This window comes from Lucilia cuprina, chromosome 4 (assembly GCF_022045245.1).
Source record: "Lucilia cuprina isolate Lc7/37 chromosome 4, ASM2204524v1, whole genome shotgun sequence".
Lineage (NCBI taxonomy): Eukaryota > Metazoa > Arthropoda > Insecta > Diptera > Calliphoridae > Lucilia > Lucilia cuprina.
The window spans coordinates 84,619,530-84,639,260 of NC_060952.1; the positions used below are offsets into that span (position 1 = coordinate 84,619,530).

The 19,731-nt window shown below is 24.3% G+C and overlaps 1 protein-coding gene across 1 annotated transcript; it reads right to left on the bottom strand.

Moving 5' to 3' along the window:
* Window positions 1-14,412: 14,412 nt before the first annotated feature.
* Window positions 14,413-16,571, bottom strand: LOC111683239. The gene is made up of 4 exons (XM_023445291.2): window positions 16,509-16,571; window positions 16,103-16,429; window positions 15,928-16,046; window positions 14,413-14,473 (listed from the first exon to the last, which is right to left on the bottom strand). Exons 1-4 carry the CDS (start codon window positions 16,569-16,571, stop codon window positions 14,413-14,415), a joined length of 570 nt encoding a protein of 189 aa, XP_023301059.2.
* Between the last annotated feature and the right edge of the window lie 3,160 nt (window positions 16,572-19,731).

Below are 19,731 nucleotides of genomic sequence, written 5' to 3' on the forward strand. Positions count from 1 at the left end.
TTTCTTTTTAATATTTAAAAAATTTTTTTTTGTATTGAAGCTACAAAATTCTTTAAATTAATTAAAATGTTAATTAATTCAATAACTATTTTAATTGAAAAATTTCTTCATTTTATCTCAAATCTTAAAAACTTAGTTGTGCTTATCAAGCAATTAAATTACAATATTTGCAATAATTAAAATTGCTATTTCAGAAAGTTTATTGAAAGCTTTAAAAGTTTATTTAAAGCTTTAAAAGTTTATCTAAAGCCTTGGAAATATTACCGACTTTTTAATAAAAATTGAAGAAAAATTATAAAAAAAATTATATTAAATAAACTTTTTAGTTAAAACTAATTAAAAATTTATTATAAAACAACAGAAACAAAAAGTTGACTAAAAAAATATGTAGCTTTTTTAAAAATTCCACCAAAAACAGTGTCGGGTCTTATTCGTAAGCATTTATTAAAGGTTTATAAAGCGATTTTTCATACAAAATGTGTATTATAAAACTTTGGTAAATTTTTCTGAACAAGAACGTTAAAAGCTCTACAAAAATTAACACTAATCCCTTCAAAATTTTAATATTCCTAAAATCATCCTAAGAAATTACAAATTTTACAAAAAAATTACAAAACCTTGAAATGTTACTTAAAAGAAAACTATATTTTGCAACTAATTGTCACTGACACTCACCCCCCCATCTACAGCCCAAAACAAACCTCAAAAGCATTATATAAAAAGCTCTTTCATAAACCTACTTTCTACTACTCAAAAACAAGAAAACTATCTTTAAAATCTCTTCAATTGTGGTTAAAACCCTTTTATTCCCCCGAAACTGAGAAAAAACAAACCGACAGACAGACAACTTTTTCTATAATTTCATCTTAATAAGAAAAAAACCAACATAAAAAGAAAACTCTAACCCTTATAAAATTCTAAACGAAGCTAGCCTCTGTCATTTAATAAAATCATTCAACTGGACAATATTTTCAAAAGATAATTGCTATCAATATATTCAAATAAAAGATACACACATCCATCATGGACATAAACAAAAATTACAAAAACAAAAAAAATGTAATTGAAGTTAAAAACTTTATTTCTTTTGCCAACCGCCATAATTTGTTTTTGCATAAGAGAAACCCAAGATACAAAAGACACTCAGTAGCTGGTCTAATACAATAAACCACATTTATAGTACCATCCTAACATGAACACCATCCTCCCAACGCCAACCATTTTAAGTTCTTTTACTCACTTCTAGTCTTGAAATTTGTTTGTTCTTGAAAACGTGAATAGAAAATTGATTATTGTTAAAAAAAAGGGGGATTCACGTCAAGAAGGTTTAAATGAAATTTAAATTTCATTTAAACTTTGCAATAACAATTTATCGTTTCTGATTAAACTCTTAAAAGCTTTCATTATTTTTAGCAAAATCTAAAGAATAAACTGCATTCAATTACCAAAATACCATAACTTTCTAACAGCTTAAAAGTTTTAATAACTTTTTTCAATTTAAACAAAACAACTGTCAGCAATAACTTAAAAGAAAGCTTATTAAAAGCTTGTTTTTAAAGCTTTTTATAAATAAAGCTATGCTTTCAGAAGCCTAAAAGATTTCGTAACTTTTTCCCGAAATTTAATATAACAACTGTCAAAAATAACTTATAAGAAAGCTTATTAAAAGCTTGTTTTCGATTGAAACATTTCAACGCTTCCAAAAGCTTGTTATAGAGAAAAGCTTTCATTACTTTTTTCAATAAATGTAATAAAACAAGTGTCAGCTAAAACTTATAAGAAAGCTTGTTTTCAATTGAAATATTTAAACGCTTTCAAAAGCTTGTTATTAAGAACTTTTCATCAAAATTCAACGTATATAAAAATATCAGGTATTACTTATGAGCAAGTTTAATTATTAAATATTTTTACAAAGCTTTCAAAAGTTTACACAAAATTAACGAAACAACAATAAGAACAATGACCCAACAATATATGTATTTAAATTTTAATTTTAGCTAAAGCTTTAAAGCTTTTAATATATAACAAGAACCCTTTGTTTTAAGGTAATACAAAAAAGCTTTCATTATATTCACTATTCACTCAACGAATCAACAATCTCCTATCAAAAAAATGTATTAAAAGCTTGTACTTAATAAAATTCCTTTTGGGCTTATAAGTGCTTTTTATTGCAAAAAGTTTTAATTATTTTTATAAAATTTTCACACATAAACTATCATTTATCTCTGTTTAACAATTTTATTAAAAGCTGGACTTTAATTAAAGCTTTTAAGCTTTAAGTATATTAAGCTTTTAAGCTTAAGTATATTAAAATAAAAACTTATTTTTTAAGCAAAAAACTAACTAACGCTTCAAGCGCTTTCAAAAGCTCGCTGTAAAATAGCTTTCATTAGTTTTAGCCAAAAATTACCAAAAAACCTGTCAGCAAACATTTAAATTAAAAAAAATTTAAACAACAACGTTATTTTAAGCAAAAAACCAAAACTTACGTTTTCAGAAGCTTTCTTTTAAAAAAGCTTTTATTATTTTTACTCAAAAATTAACAAATCAATTGTCAACAATCATTTTTTAGCAAGACTTCAATTAACGCTTTAAAGCTTTAACTATATACAAATTTAATAAAAGCTTTTAAAAATCACAAATATCAAGTAAATTCTATAAACACTACAAAGCTTATTATTAATAACAGCTTTTTTAGTTTTACTCAAAATTAAGACGTCAACTCTTAGTTAAACACTTATAAGAAAGTTTATTAAAAGCTCGTCTTCAATAAAAGCTTAAAAGCTCTTAATATATACGAATTGCAGACAGTTAATATTAAATTCGAAATAATTTCAAATAATGTATTATTTGTTTAATTTACAAAAATTATACTTCTTTAAAACTTACGAAAACTTTAACAAAAGTTCGAAAAAAGTCAAAAGTTTAAAAAAGTTTCAGGTAACTTTACTTTTTATTTAAATGAAATTTCAAAAAGCTTTTGTTTGACCAATACAATTTGCTTATTATTTATTAAAAAATTTCTTTGAAACTTTATAAAAATTTTTATTGATCCGGAAAGAGAACTAAATGCAGAAACAGGTAAAATAAAATTTGACTCGCCACTGACGCCACCAGTCCTGCCCAAACTTGTTTAACTTTTAAAGAAAACTATATTTTGATTTGAATAAAAAGTAGCGAAAATTCCAAGCACCTCTGCTCACAACGATTCCATATTTATATTAACATAGATAAGATAACTGATAATAGTAGTATAAGATAACAAATAACTGAAGTATTTCAGAAATATTTGGATCTGTATATGTCTAAAATCTTATTCCAATATCTGTTCAAATTTTTTATTTAATTAAAATTTTATTTTTGTAAAAATCTCTATATTTTCATTGTTTTATCTTTCCTAAATCATGTTCTATCTATTGTTAGATCCAATGGAACCTATTTATTTCCTAATATCAAAGATTCTAAACCATTGTGCGATATAAACATAAGATGTTCAAATATCAGTTTTTCAGATCCAATTTATAAATAGTTAATAAGAAAACTATATACAATCCGTCCATAAAGTTTAATTTTTTTATTACAAATTTATACCAAAAATTGACAAAGACTCGGAAAAACACAATTTCAGAACAAATAGCAAATAGGGTCGCGCTATCAATCCAAAACATTTAGAATTTACTATTCAGTATCACTTCGAAACGTTTTAAAATTGGAAAATTCTCAAATTATAAATCAATTTTTAATGTTATCAAAATTCAGAGATTAAAAAAAAATCCTCAAGAAATCATTTTAAACTAAATACTTCTTAGCATTACAGAGTCCAATATAAACAAATTATCTATAAAATATCTTATTTCTATAAGAAATATTCATTCATTTTCAAAATGAAATATTAAAATATCAAATTATTTTAAAGAAATATTAACCAAAACAAACTTTTTGTATATTATTAGAAAGCTTAATAATAACTCTATTTTGTAAATTTATTCAAAGTCTTATAAATACAACATTTAACAAAATATCTGTAGAAGAACTTGAGAAAATATAATTAAATAAAAAAAAATAAATTGAAAACTATGTTAAGAAATTAATATATATCATTGGAAATATTATACGAATGAAAAGTAAAAATTGATTTGGATAAAATTTGCACAAAGATTAGTCCTATTGAATAGTAGGCCAGGCCATACATATTCAGCTCTAACGGTCAAGAACTCTCGAAGTTATAGTGGATCAAAATAGAATATTTGATTCATACAAAGTTATCTCTTCAAATGAGTATAACTTTTCACCTATTGGTTCAAATGTTCAAAGGACTTTCAAAAGCTATTTCTTTCAATATTTTTCAAAAATATTTAAAAATTTACACCTCTCACATGTCGATTTATATCATTATATTCCCTCCCAGCAAAAATAAAACGAAGTACTTCCAAAAGAATAACATTTATCAGCACTTCCTTCCTACTGTGTAAGTGATGTTTATTAACGTCCAAAGAAGCTAAAAGAACCCAATTTTTTTTTTAATTTGAATTGAATTAAATTAATATTATTTTGGAGTTGTATTCTGTAATACTATAAATTTCACTTTCTAATAACTTTCAAAAGAAGAACATAAAAAGTACTTCCTGAGAAGTAAAAGAAGTGAATTTAGAATCAAATAAAAAGGACATCTCTCCTATGACAAGCCTGTGTTAAAATCATCACTTTTTCTGGATTTTATTTTCAGTACTTCCACATAGTAAATTTGTACTTCTTTTTCGCTTCTTTGGAAGTACTTTTTTGCTGGACTGATATACATAAATAGCAAATCTTTTAAAATTAAAAAAATCTATATCAATGGAAACTTTATGTTAAAAACCCGATAGAAATTGAAATTAAACCTGTTTTTATTTACAAAACTTTAAAATTTTTACCTTCAGCGGCTGACTTAATCTATAGCATGTTTTACAAAAATAATTAAACTTTTTTTACATTTTGAATAAAATTTTAGTAAGTTTGTCTTATTCAGCTTTCTTTACCTACAAATTTGAACTCTTGAAATAGCGACTTATTTCATTCTATACGCAGATGTGCAAAAATAATAAATGTTTAAAAATTTTGAAACCAAATTAAATTCAAATTCAAATCAATTTCAATACATTTTTAAAATTTTTATATCAATGGAAACTTTAAGTTATAACTCCAAACAAATTAAATTTAAATCAATTTCAAAACTTTTAAGTTTAAACCGTTTAGATACCGACTTATTCTGTTTTGCTTTTGTACAATAATAGAAAGTCTTTTCAAAATTTTTAAAAAATTTAATATATCATTGAAAACTTTTTGTTATAAATCCGAAAGTTTAAAACAATTTTCAATTAATTAAAATTTCAAAACTTTGAAATTGTTAACATAACAACTTATTCTAAAATTTTTTATTAGAAATAAAATAATTTTGAATCAACTTTTGTATATCATTGAAAACTTTATGTTATAAGTTTTAATACATTTTCAATTAATTTAGTTTTCAAAATTTTCAAATTTAAACAGTTTCGATAGCGACTACTCTATTCTCAAATCTTTTATACAAAAATAGTAAATCTCTTTTTTAAATTTTAAAATTAAAATTTCAAAACTTTCACATGTGAACTCTGTCTACAATTATTCTTTACCCGTTTATATAAAAATAGCAAAATTTTGAATCTAGTTTTGTATATCATTGGAAAATTTGTGTTTTAAATGCGAAAATATGTTTTTTCAATTAATTTACATTTAAAAACTTTAAAAGTATTTAGTTCTGTAATCGAACTCTTTAATATCAAATCATTTTAAATTTTAAATAAATTTTTGTATACCATCGGAAACTTTGTGTTATATAAATCCTTAAAAATGGAAACTTTTAAATTGTAATCATAGAAATAATTATTTTAATAAATTGCACATGACAACTTTATGTTAAAAAATCCAAAAAAAAAAAATAAATCTTAAAATTAGTTTTCAATTCATAACATATATCATTGGAAATGTCTTAAGCAAATCTATAGTCAAGTAACTGCTATTAGTAAAACCATTCAAATTAATTAAATGAAAATGTAAAATTTTAATATTTAAAGCAATCACAATTTAGATTTGAAAATTTCAAACAAAACCTTCAGTATATATCACTGGAAACATAACAGAAAATAAAAATTTACAAAAAGGTTTATACAATTTCTCTATTTTAAACGCATATCCTATATTTTTAACAAATCTTTTTATTATTAAACCTACAAAATTATTAAAACTATTTTTCAATAAATTTTATACATCATTGGAAATGTTTTAAAAAAATTGAAATAAAACTCTTTTAAATAACTTTAATATTAAAATAAAATTATATTTCATTTCATTTAAACTAAGCTTTCAATTCTAAAGAATTTTTAAATTCATAAACAGCATTTTATTTTATAAAAGGTTTATAAAACAAAGTTTAAATACGAAATTTGTTTTATTAAACATTTATAAAATAAAATTTTGTTTATGAACAAAAAGTCCCTTTAATATATCTCAGGAAAGGTAGCAATTAATTGACATTAGTTTAATGAAAATGAAGTTTAAAAAAATAAACATTTTATAACTTTTATACATCAATAACAATGTTCTGAAAAACATTTTAATGAATTTTCTTTAAAATTCTATTTAAGAATTAAAATTATTTTCCTTTTTAATTCTATTTAATAAGTTCAAAAATTTCTTTTAAAAATATACATTTTTTTAACTTTTCTACATAATTAAAAGTTTTCTTTAAAAATTCTTTAAAAAAGTTTTCTTTAAAAAAAATCACAAAAATGTTTTTTAAAGCTTTTTAAAGCTCGTTAAATGTTGTTTGCTTTTAATTCTTTTTCAAAAAAATATATAAAAATCTTTTGATACATCATTAGCAAGCTTATCAATAAAATTTTAAAGAATTTTCTCGAAAAAAAAACACAAATTGTTTTAAATCATTTTAAAATGCTCTTTTTAAACATAAACTAAAAATGAAACATTTCAAAACCTTAACCTTAAAATTCAATTTATATATCATTACAAATTCTATTACCAGATATTATTACACTATAAAAAATAAATGAAATTTAATTTATATAATTTTTTCTAAAAAATTTTTTATATATCACTGAAAAACTAGCAAGAAACTTAATAAAAAATAAACCCAAATATTTTTATACAAAATTTCTTTAAAAACTTAAAGACCTTTTTAGTTTAATTAAAATTTATTTTATATATCATTAAGAAGCTTATTATTACACAATATTATATTATTAAAAAGAATTAAACAATTTAAATCATAAAAATTTGAAAACTAAAATAAATATTATAAAATGATTACAAATATTTCAACAAGAAGTTCAAAAACAAATTATATATCTTCTGTTTTCAATTTTAAACAATTATTTATATATCACTGGAAAACTAGCAAAGCATTATAATTAGAATATACTAAACTAAATGTTCTATAAAAAAATTAAAAGAAAAACTTCTTTTGTTATAAATTCAAATTATATTTCATTACAAACCTAAAAACCAAACAATATCATAAAAAATATAATTAAATTTTATATAACATATATAACTTTGAAAATGAAAACAAAACAAAATGAATCATATATCATCAGTTTTACTATGAATAATTAAAAAAAAAACAAATATATTTAATAACATTTATATACATCATTAGCAAGCTTATCAAGCATATTTTAACTTATTTCAAAAACCGTTAAAACCGCTTATCAAACATATTTTAACTTATTTTAAAACAATGTTCAAAACTCTTTACTTTTAATTATTATAAAAATAATAATATATTTTTAAAAATAATAATATATTTTTAACTTTTTATATATCATTAGCAAGCTTATCAAAGTAAAATTTTCTTAACAATAGCAATTATTTAAAAACGATAAAAGAAAAAAAACAAGTTCTTTAAAAAATATACATTAAAAAGCTTAACAAAACCGGTTTCAATAAAATTTCCTCAAAAAACAACTTAAAAATAATAATTATTTCAAAAAAGATCTAAGCACATCTTTTTTAAAACATTTCTATCAATATTTATAAAAAAATAAAAAATATACATTTTATACATCATTTGCAAGCTTATCAAAAAACAACTTTAAATAGAAATTATTTTAAAAACATTTTAAAACCCCGTACAAAAACCTTAAATTTTAATTATTTAAAAAATATATTTTTTTAAGTACAAATTTTATTTTTTTTATACATCATTAGCAAGCTTATTAAAACTATTTAAATAAAATTTTCGCAAAGAACAACTTAGACATAATAATTTTTAAAAAATTAATTAAAAACCTCTTCATAAATCAGAAACTCATTTAAAAAAGAAAATAAAGTTTTTTAAATAAAAATATACATATTTAAACTTTTATACATCATTAGCGAGCTTAATAATGCAGTTTGAACAAAATTTCCTCAAAAAACAATTTAGACATAACAATTTTTTAAAAATTAATTAAAAACCTCTTCATAAACTGTTTCTTAAAACTCATTTTTAAAGAAAATCAAGTTTTCTTAAAATATAAATTTTTTAACTTTTATACATCATTAGTAAGCTTAATAATGCCGTTTGAACAAAATTTTCTCAAAATCAACTTAGAAATAACTATTATTTAAAAACGATTTAAAAACTTTTTTATAAACATTGCATTTAAATTCTGTATTGATAAGCTTGCTAATGATGTATAAAAATTATAAAATGTTTTTTTTAAGCTTAAAAAAACCATTCGAAAACCATTCAAATAATTCTAAAAAATCAATTTTATACCATTTATACATCATTAGCAAGCTTAACAAAAATATTCAAAAAATTTTTCTTAAAAAAATAACAAAACATTTTTTTAAATAATAATTATGTTTTTTAAAGCTCTTTTAAACTTTATCCTTTCAATTCTTTTTAAAAATATAAATTTTATAATTTTTATACATCATTAGCAAGCTTCTAAAATAAATTTTAATAAATTTTTCCTAAAAAAAACACACAAATTCCTACAAACTAATAACTGTTTTTAAAAATGTTGTGAAAACTTCTTTTTAAACTTTTTACTTTCAATTCTATTTAAAACTATAAATTTTATAACTTTTATACATCATTGGCAAGCTTAACAAAAACATTCTAATCAATTTTCCTTACAAAAAAAGCAAAAACTTTTTAAAAGTAACAATTATGTATATAAAAACGATTTAAAAGCTCCTTCAAGAATAACAATTTTGAAAAAGAAAAACAATTTCTTTAAACATAAACCTTTTTTTATATATCATTAGCAAGCTTATCAAAAACACACAAAAACCTTCAAACTAATAATCATGTTTTTAAAAACGATGTAAAAACCTCTTTTAAAATCTTTTACTTTTAATACTATTTCAAACTGTAATTTTGTAAGTTTTATACATCATTGGCAAGCTTAAGAAAAATATTTTAAAGAATTTTTCTTTAAGAAAGCAAAGACCCTTTAAAAGAACAATTATATATTTAAAAACAATTTTAAAGCAACTTCAAAAACCATTTTGTTCAATTATTTTTAAAAAGAAAATCAATTTCTTTAAACATAAACCTTTTATATATCATTAGAAAGCTTTTCAATAATATTTTAACGAATTTTCCGTAAAAAACACCAAAACGTTTTCAAAAACGATATAAAAAGTTCTTTTTAAACTTATTAAACTTTTCAATTCTATTTAAAACTATAAATTTTATAACTTTTATACATCATTGGCAAGCTCAAAAACATTCTAAAGAATTTTTCTTTAAATAAGCAAAAACTCTTTAAAAGTAACACTTATTTATACAAAAGCACTTTTATACATCATTGGCAAGCTTTAAAACATTCTAAAGAATTTTCCTTTAAAAAAGCAAGAAACTGTTTAAAAGTATAAATTATTTATACAAAAGCGCCTCTAAAAACCATTTCATAATTATTTTTAAAAAGAAAATCAATTTCTGTAAACATAAACCTTTTGTATATCATTAGCAAGCTTCAAAAAAAAAACACTTAAACAATTATTCCTTTAAAAAACCGAAAAAAAATTCTTAAAATTTTAAAGTTTTAATTATATTTTAAAAAAAGTTATAAAAACCTTTTCATCAGCCTTTTTCTTTCAATAGTTCTTTGAAAATATACATTTCATATATCATTAGCAAGCTTATGACAAACATTTAAATTAATTTTTTTTTTCAAAATAAAAATTTTGCTTTAAAAATTTATTAAAAATTTATTTTTAAACTTTTTCCTTTCAAATTCTTTTCAAACTAATTTCTTTTAAAGAATATACATTTTACAACAATTATACATCATTAGCAAGCTAAGTTTTCTTAAAAATTACAAAAATTTCTTTAAAATAATAATAATGATCATGTTTTTAAAAACCTCTTCCCTTTCATTCTTTTTTAAAAAAGAATTCAGTTTTTTAAAAAATATAAACTTTATACCTATTATACATCATTGGCAAGCTTATCGTAAGCATATTTAACGAATTTTTCTTTAAAACTATAAAAGCTTTTTAAAAATAACCAATTATTCAATTTACAATTGGTGTTGTATGATTGTATCGTGTATGTTGTGAATTTCAAAAAAAATTTAATTAGAAAATGTTTATGACATACAACCCTACAACGATACGACATCTATTGTGAATTGGATTAATATGTTTTAAAAAACTTTTTCTAAAACCTTTTCTTAAAACTTTTCTTTTAAGAATTTTCCAAAAATTTTCTTTTTGAAAATTGAATTTTCCATAAAATTTTCCCAGCAAATGGTTAATTGTACAATTAACAAAATTGCTTAAGAAAAACGAAAAGAAAAAACTTTAAAATGTGTCCGAAAACCAATACAAGTCCTAAAGATCTTTAAAGAGATTAACATGTTTGTGTGCATGAGGAATAATTTCTTCCTTAAACGCACAAATTTTTAAACACTTCCTAACAAGGAGTACAAATGACCTTTTTCTTTTGGAGTAGCACACTAGCTTTGCATGCAGCATTGGCCATACAAAAAAAAGGGGGATACCGAATGTAATTGCTAGTGTCTTACAAATTATCGACCAACAAAAAACCGGGGGAAGGGGAAATATGAAATACAGAAGAACCCCCCGTTTAACCCTTTAACAAAATGACATTAAACCAAAAGAAATTGAAGATAGTATAGTAAAAACGAACTATATTAAAAAGCAATCATATGGAAAATTATTAATATTTATGAGGAAAATAACTTTTAAGAAATAAGTAATTTTTTACATTTAAAAAACAATTTAATCCTTTATATCCTTTACTGCAAAAAAAAAAAATCATAAAGAAAATTTATTAATAAATTTAAGATTTATCAGAAATTTATGTTAAAACTGTTATATAAACTATTTAATAATTACACTCTATATCTCCCTTTTTTATCCACCTAGTTATAAGTTAATTTGTTTTTATTAACTAATTAACCCTACACCGGCCTATATGAACCTTGTAAAAATGCCTCAAAATTCCTCTCATTTGAAAATTCAAAAAAAAAATTAAATTTCAAATGCCATTTCTTTCATTTGAGATGTGGTTTTAATTAATAATAATTATTATTAATAAAAATGAAAATTGTTTAAACAATTTATTTTTCCATATTTTAAATGAGACAATTGTGGCATTTGTTTTACTATTTAACAAAAAAAACTAAACCCATATCTTTTTAATAGAAATATAAGTTCTGGTAATTATTTAGTTTATTGAAAGAAAAAAAAAATATATTGTTTTGCTTTAAATTAATTTTAATCTCTTTATAAAGATCTAATTTATATTTTTTTAATTATTTCAAATATCCATAATTTAAGTTAAATCCTGTAAAACATATAAATAAAACTTATTAATTTAAATAAAAATTGTACAAACCATTTTGCTTAAAAAAATCATATGTGTGTTTCATTTCTAACTATATAGAATAGAAATCGTATTGAAAAGTCATACAAAGTCCTACTTTCATATATATTATTTCCAATGCTAATTAAATGGACTTTATAATGTTTCATAACTCTCAAACAGTGAATTTCAATATATGAGATTTCAAAACTCCTGATAAAGAATCGAATTACCGATCCAATTATCTCTTGCTTAAAGCTGGAAATCATAACACGATGAACAGAAAAAAAATATTTCATTTTAATAGCAGATTACCTCCGCAGATATTGTATGCTAATAATAGGTCATTCCTTTGGTCATAGGGAAATATATCCGATATTTTAAACACATTTTGGTAGATTAACGAGTAATGGTTAACACTGTAGTCTAGTCTAAATTTTCTTTTATTGTCTTATATACAGTCTAGTCTTGGTCATAAAAAAATATATCCGTTATTTTAAACAAATTTTGTTTGATCAATGAGTAATGGATTTAAACTGTAATCTAGTCTATAGTTTCGTCTATAGTCTAATCTACAGTCTAGTCTACGGGCTAGTTTATGCCTAGTCTATAATCTAATCTCTAGTCCAGTCTATAGCGTAGTTTATATTCTAGTCTGTGGTCTAGGCTAGTCTATAATCTAGTCATAATCTAGTCTATAGTCAAGTCTATGGTCTAGTCTATAGCCGATTCAATAATGTAGTCGACAGTCTAGTCTATAGTCCAGTCTATAATCTCTTCTATAGTTTAGTCTATAGTCTAGTCATTAGTGTAGTCTATAAACTAGTCTATAGTCTAGTTTGTAGTCTAGTCTATAGTCTAGAGTCTGGTCTAAAGTCTGGTTTACATTCTGGTTTATTGTCTAGTCTATAGTTTAGTCTATTATCTAGTCTATAATCTATTCTATAGTCTAGTGTATGATCTAGTCTATAGTCTAGTATATAATCTAGTCTATAATCTGGTCTATAGCCTAGTCTATAGCCTAGACTATAGCCTAGTCTATAGTCTAGTCTATAGTCTAGTCTATAGTCTAGTCTATTGTCTAGTCTATAGTGTTGTTTAAAGTCTAGTCTTAGGTTAGTCTATAGTGCAAGTAAGACACAATCACAGGAGAATTTTACCCCAACACCTGAGTTACGACGGGTAAAATGTTTTCAATTAAAGAACACTTTTCATTGTTACTTGAATGAATTAGCATATCTTTTGAATTTGAGATTTTATAATGAAATATAATTAAGTGTGTTCACCCTGTTTACAGTAATACAGTGTACACTATTCTACTAGCTAAACTCATATTCTGCCTATGCTAAGATGGTTTGTGTATTCGATAAAACATGTTGTTTGACTTTGCTATATTAATTTACATTTATCAAATTTATACACCATGTTTCTAATAAGTGGTGCCAAGTTCGTAAAATAGTCAATTATATATTCAAAAAGTATATTTATGAAAGAGAACTAGAACAGAACTAGAACAGAACTAGAACAGAACTAGAACAGAACTAGAACAGAACTAGAACAGAACTAAAACAAACCTAGATCATAACTAGATCATAACTAGAACAGAACAAGAACAGAACTAGAACAGAACTAGAACAAAACTAGAACAAAACTAGAACAGAACTTGAACAGAACTAGAACAGAACTAGAACAGAACTAGAACTAGAACAGAACTAGAACAGAACTAGAACAGAACTAGAACAGAACTAGAACAGAACTTGAACAGAACTAGAACAGAACTAGAACAGAACTAGAACAGAACTAGAACAGAACTAGAACAGAACTAGAACAGAACTAGAACAGAACTAGAACAGAACTAGAACAGAACTAGAACAGAACTAGAACAGAACTAGAACAGAACTAAAACAGAACTAAAACAGAACTAGAACAGAACTAGAACAGAACTAGAACAGAACTAGAACAGAACTAAAACAGAACTAGAACAGAAAAATTTCGTTATTGAAATTTCTAATTATAAAGAACATGTGATAACATTGAAATTTTCTATTTATTCCACTTACCTTTGTAAAGAATTTTAATTGATTACATTTCACATAATTTTTATTTTTTATTACTTTGTTTTAATTTAAACCGTTCCCGAACCGTTTCCGTTTTATTTGTACTATTACATTAAATGCCAGAAACTGCGCATTAACTTTTAATTAGAAAATTAATTCCCCAAAAAACTTCAGCTTTTTGCCTTGACAATTGACATGTTGCCTTGCACTCTCCCACCCAACAATCACACATACCAATGCGCAAAGGGCTTTTGAATAGACAATAAGAATAACAATAACAACAATTAAGAAAAAACTGAATACAAAAACAACACTTTTGCGTATACACATTTTTCTCGATGATTTTTTTGTTTTACCGATTTATTTTAATGAAAAATTACATTTTAACACTGATTTTTTTTATTATTTATATTGATATTTCATTAAATTGCATTCAAACACTTGATATTTAAGAAATTTTATACAAATTTAAACACTTGCACTAAATTTAATTTATAATTGCGAAACGAACAACGGATTAGAATGTGTTATTTTAGTAGCGGCCGAGTGTGAACTGAAATTATTTAAGGAAATATTTATTAGCAGTTGAAGTGTCAGTCAGGCAGGAGGGAAATTATTTAATAAAGGGATTTTTTAAATTAGGATAATAAATTGATGGGAAATGTTGCTGTATTTTTGTATTTTGAAGAAGGAAAAAGTTATAAATAGTCCAGAGTTCCAAAGATCTCATTTCCTCGTAGAAATGTCTGTGTCCGTCCGTTTAAAGTGTCTTCTTAAAAGACAGTTTTCGTATAGAAAAGTGTCTTCTTAAGACAGTTTTCGTATAGAAATGTGTCTTCTTAAGACAGTTTTCGTATAGAAATGTGTCTTCTTAAGACAGTTTTCGTATAGAAAAGTGTCTTCTTAAGACAGTTTTCGTATAGAAAAGTGTCTTCTTAAGACAGTTTTCGTATAGAAAAGTGTCTTCTTAAGACAGTTTTCGTATAGAAAAGTGTCTTCTTAAGACAGTTTTCGTATAGAAAAGTGTCTTCTTAAGACAGTTTTCGTATAGAAAAGTGTCTTCTTAAGACATTTTTCGTATAGAAAAGTTTCTTCTTAAGACAGTTTTCGTATAGAAAAGTTTCTTCTTAAGACAGTTTTCGTATAGAAAAGTGTCTTCTTAAGACAGTTTTCGTATAGAAAAGTGTCTTCTTAAGACAGTTTTCGTATAGAAAAGTGTCTTCTTAAGACAGTTTTCGTATAGAAAAGTGTCTTCTTAAGACAGTTTTCGTATAGAAAAGTGTATATAGTTTATTTTCCGAATAGACTTCGAATGTACACCAATTGAGTTCGAAATTCTTAAGTCAGGGACACACAGGCCAACAAAAAATAGACTTTAGTATACCTTCTGAAAAAAGAAGATTCTCCAAATCTGGCCTCAGAATTTCATTATCACACCAGGTGTTTGAGATATCGTGTCCTTAAGTTTGGATAAACAATGTTATAAATAAAAGTGTCATCGTACTTTTACAACATTTTAAATGTGACCAACAAATATACTTGACTTAATGTTTAGGACACGATAGTTCACTTTGATTAAGAAATTCTGAGTCCAGATTTAGCACAGTTCAGTCCTTTAGAAATGCTGGCTTTAGCCCCTGATTTTAAAATTTGTTGACACGTGTAATTAGGTCAATAACATTCACAATTTTTTTAAGTTTTATCAGTAATTAAGTCCATTGCAAAATGTATCAATTAAAAAATAATTTGCAAATACATAAAAATTGAAATAAAACATTTTTTTCCTACAGGGTCAAAGGTCGAATTTTTAAAATCTTTATATTTTTCAAAAGCAACAATTTTATAAAAATGTATAGAAACACTTCCGAATTGAAATATGTGAAAGTGAATTAAAATAATTGAATAATATTGAACTTTAAAGAAAAATATATTAAATATTTATTATTTAAAACGTTTTCTTCAATATAATATTATAAAAAAAATTACTGAATACATAAAAAGAAAAACTTTATGTATTCATAAAGATCTTCTTTTAAATAAACCTCTACACGGAATTTTGTTTCCGGTATATAGGGCGGAAAACTATCGGGATCAATTTTCAATTGCTTAACAGTTATATGAGTGAGCTGCAAAGAAAATGAGTGATAAACGAAAAATACAATTTTTTAGTTAAAGTTATTACCTTTTCCACGGGACACTTTTCAGGCAAATTTGAATACTTTTCAAATTCTTTGCGTATAATTTGTAAAATATTATAAGTATCTTTATTCTGTAGAAATAGACAACCATCGACATTGGTAAAATTAACCAAAACAAAATCTTTTTCATCTGGTCTCTCGTTAATAATCCAAAAATCCAATTTTGGTTTTATAAGTTTAGTATTGAAACGTACATTCATGTTGAAGACCTCCTGATTACGCTTCAACTTAACAATGGAACAGTTTAAAAAATCGGTCATTTTATTATTTTGCTTGCATTCGGTCGTATCGAAGCGAATGTTAAATGAACGCTAAAATATATATAGTTTTGAATAGATCATGTGAAATATCTTTTGTTTGAAATTTCAAAAATTCAAAGAACTTTTTTACCCAAGCTAAACATAATTCGCCCGATATAAGCATCAGTGTTATGGAAAAAATCAATGTTGTCATTTTAAGTGACTTTTTAAAACTAAAATACATATATTAAATAAATTGATCGCTGATCTAACTGTCAACTGTCGAAATTTATTGTTAAAAACAATATGTTTTAATCGTTTTATTAATTGTCTTTTAATTAAAGTTAGCTTTTTATCATGATATTCATAAAATTAATAGCTCATAGTCGGTGTTAAAATTTCGATTTTAAACCGATTCATGGAAAATTCAAAATTTTGAAAATGTATTTATTTGAATGCTGTGTGTGTAATTAAATACGAAAATATGGCAAACATCTATAACGGATCAAGTCAAATTATAAGAACTTTAAAAATTCTTCAACTATATGATAATGCTAGCAGTATAGTGTAGGGTATACAAATAATCTGCTAAAAAAATATTAAATACCTAAATCATTGATAAAAACCCTTACATCATCCTAGCGGATGATAAAACGTTCATTTAGCTCATTTCAGTTTTGCAGTTTAAATTAATAAATTTGATAAATCTGTTTTAAATATTTAGTTGAACCAATTAAAAATGTTTAATTTTTTTCAATACGCAAAAACAACTTGTTGACATTTCAATCTATTATACCAAGTTCACACGAGCAGTTAAATGATAATCGCAAATTAACCCATTTCTACGACAAATTTGTAATTCGTTTTGACAGTTCATTGTCATGTTGTTGTTGATGTTTGTTTTTAAATTTTTCGGAATAATTATATGTGTGTTTAATACAAAAATAAGTTTGTTACATTATTTTAACAAATTAATTAATAAATTACATATTTATTTGTAAATATTACTTTTATTTGTCTCCAAGCAATGAAAACAAACAGCTGATTTTGACAAATTGCAGATAAAAATTAGATAGAGATAACACTCAATCATTCGTATGGCCAATCATGTCACTAGCCGAAGAAATACACCTAGGCCTAAGGTTAGAATTAGGGTTCTATAGTTGAAACGAAAATTCGACTTTTCGACTTTTTGCATTTTATGAAAAGTCGACTTTTCGACTTTTAGCATTTTATGAAAAGTCGACCTTTGTTTATGGGTCGAACAAAGACACTTGGTTTTAAATATCGTAAACTTAAAAGCATTTTCCCCGAAAACTCGACAAAAAAGTTTATATAGAAGGGATAGAAATGATTTATACATTTAATTGTGTATACAAAAATTGTGTAAAAGTATATATAAAAGAATACATTTCTGCTAAAATATTTTGCATTAAAAATATATTGTTTATTATTCGAACAGAAATGGATAATTTGGTAGTAATTACCTATTTTTTATGTATTACGCCTTTCTAGTTCATAACATAGTTTATTAACTCACCTTTTGTCTAATCCATGGACCAGAATCTATTTATAATTTAGTCAATAGTATATTCCACAATAGGCTGGCTAATAGTCAAGAGATTCAAAAACTAATCCGTGTGTTTATCCATAGTCTAGTTGGGAGATTAGTCAGTAGTCTTATGGAAACAAGGTTTACTTAGAAGAAGAGACGAACGTCGCAAACTCGATTATTTGCTTTACAAACATCAACACAAGTCCATAATACCTTTCCCACTGTAATCGTGTAGGACGTAAGTATAAATATATGAAAACAACAACAAAATGCTGCTAGTTTGGATAATTTAGAATTTAGCTAACTAACAACCTAACTTACTAATTAACTAATTAACTAACTAACTATCCAACTAACTAACTAACTAACCAATTAAATTACTAACTAACTAACTAACTAACTAACTAACTAACTAACTAACTAACTAACTAAGAAAGTAATTAACTAACTAACTCTAACTAACTAACTCTAACTAACTAACTAACTAACTTACCAACTAACTTACTAACAAACTAACTAACTAATAAATTAACTAACTAACTAACTAATTAACTAACTAAATAACTGCCAAACTAACTAAAAAACTAACTGGCAAACTATCTATATAGCTATCTATCTATCTATCTATCAATCTATCTATCTATCTATCTATCTATCTATCTATCTATCTATCTATCTATCTATCTATCTATCTATCTATCTATCTATCTATCTATCTATCTATCTATCTATCTATCTATCTAACTATCTGTCAATCTATCTATCTATCTATCTATCTATCTATCTATCTATCTATTTATCTGTCAATCTATCTATCTATCTATCTATCTATCTATCTATCTATCTATCTATCTATCTACCTATCTATCTATCTATCTATCTATCTATCTATCTATCTATCTATCTACCTATCTATCTATCTATCTATCTATCTATCTATCTATCTATCTACCTATCTATCTATCTATCTATCTATCTATCTACCTATCTATGTATTTATTTATCTATCTATCTATCCATCTATCTATCGAAATAACTAAAACTGATTACTACATTTAAACGACAATTGGACCTTCGCTCCAGAACAACCCGAGTCATACACTGCCAAAGATTGTCATCCCATTGACAGCTGTATTAACTTTGGAGGTCACCCACCGCCCATAGCAGACACGGAAGAAAACCTGCTGCGGAAAACAAGAGTAATTCTTTAACAAATAAGCTCGGGATGGAGCAACAGGCTCAGTGCCTACTGGTCACGTATTAAACCGTGCCGTTCCCAACGAATGTCCTGCGCGTGGTCAGGGTCATCATGACAACCACCACATATTCAACTGCTCAGCAAAACCCTACTTCACTCTGTCCAATCGATTTATGAACACATGTAGTTGAAGTAGCCCAATTTTTAGGACTGGACATTGATGTAGAACCCTCCAATTAGATTATTGTAAAATTTTAGCTGTTACAACAACAACAACAAATTATAGTGTCATTAAAATACAAAATTAAAGTTTTTCCGCCTTATGCAAAAACGATTAAGTTAACAATGGTTGTTAAAACCTATTTTTATATGGAAAAAGTGTGTAGTAAACCATTGTTAACTTTAATAATCGTTTTTGCATAAGGCCCTTTAAGTTCATATTACATTTACAATTGTATTCTTCGTTTTTATAAAACATTCAATGTTGTGATAAAAAATTTATATGTATATAGATTAACTAAATTCTTCAATCTTTGGAACTTAACAATTTTAAAATAAATAATATTCATAGGTTTTTAAAAACATCTTCTGACTATGTTGTTAAACCTCTTTGATTAGAAA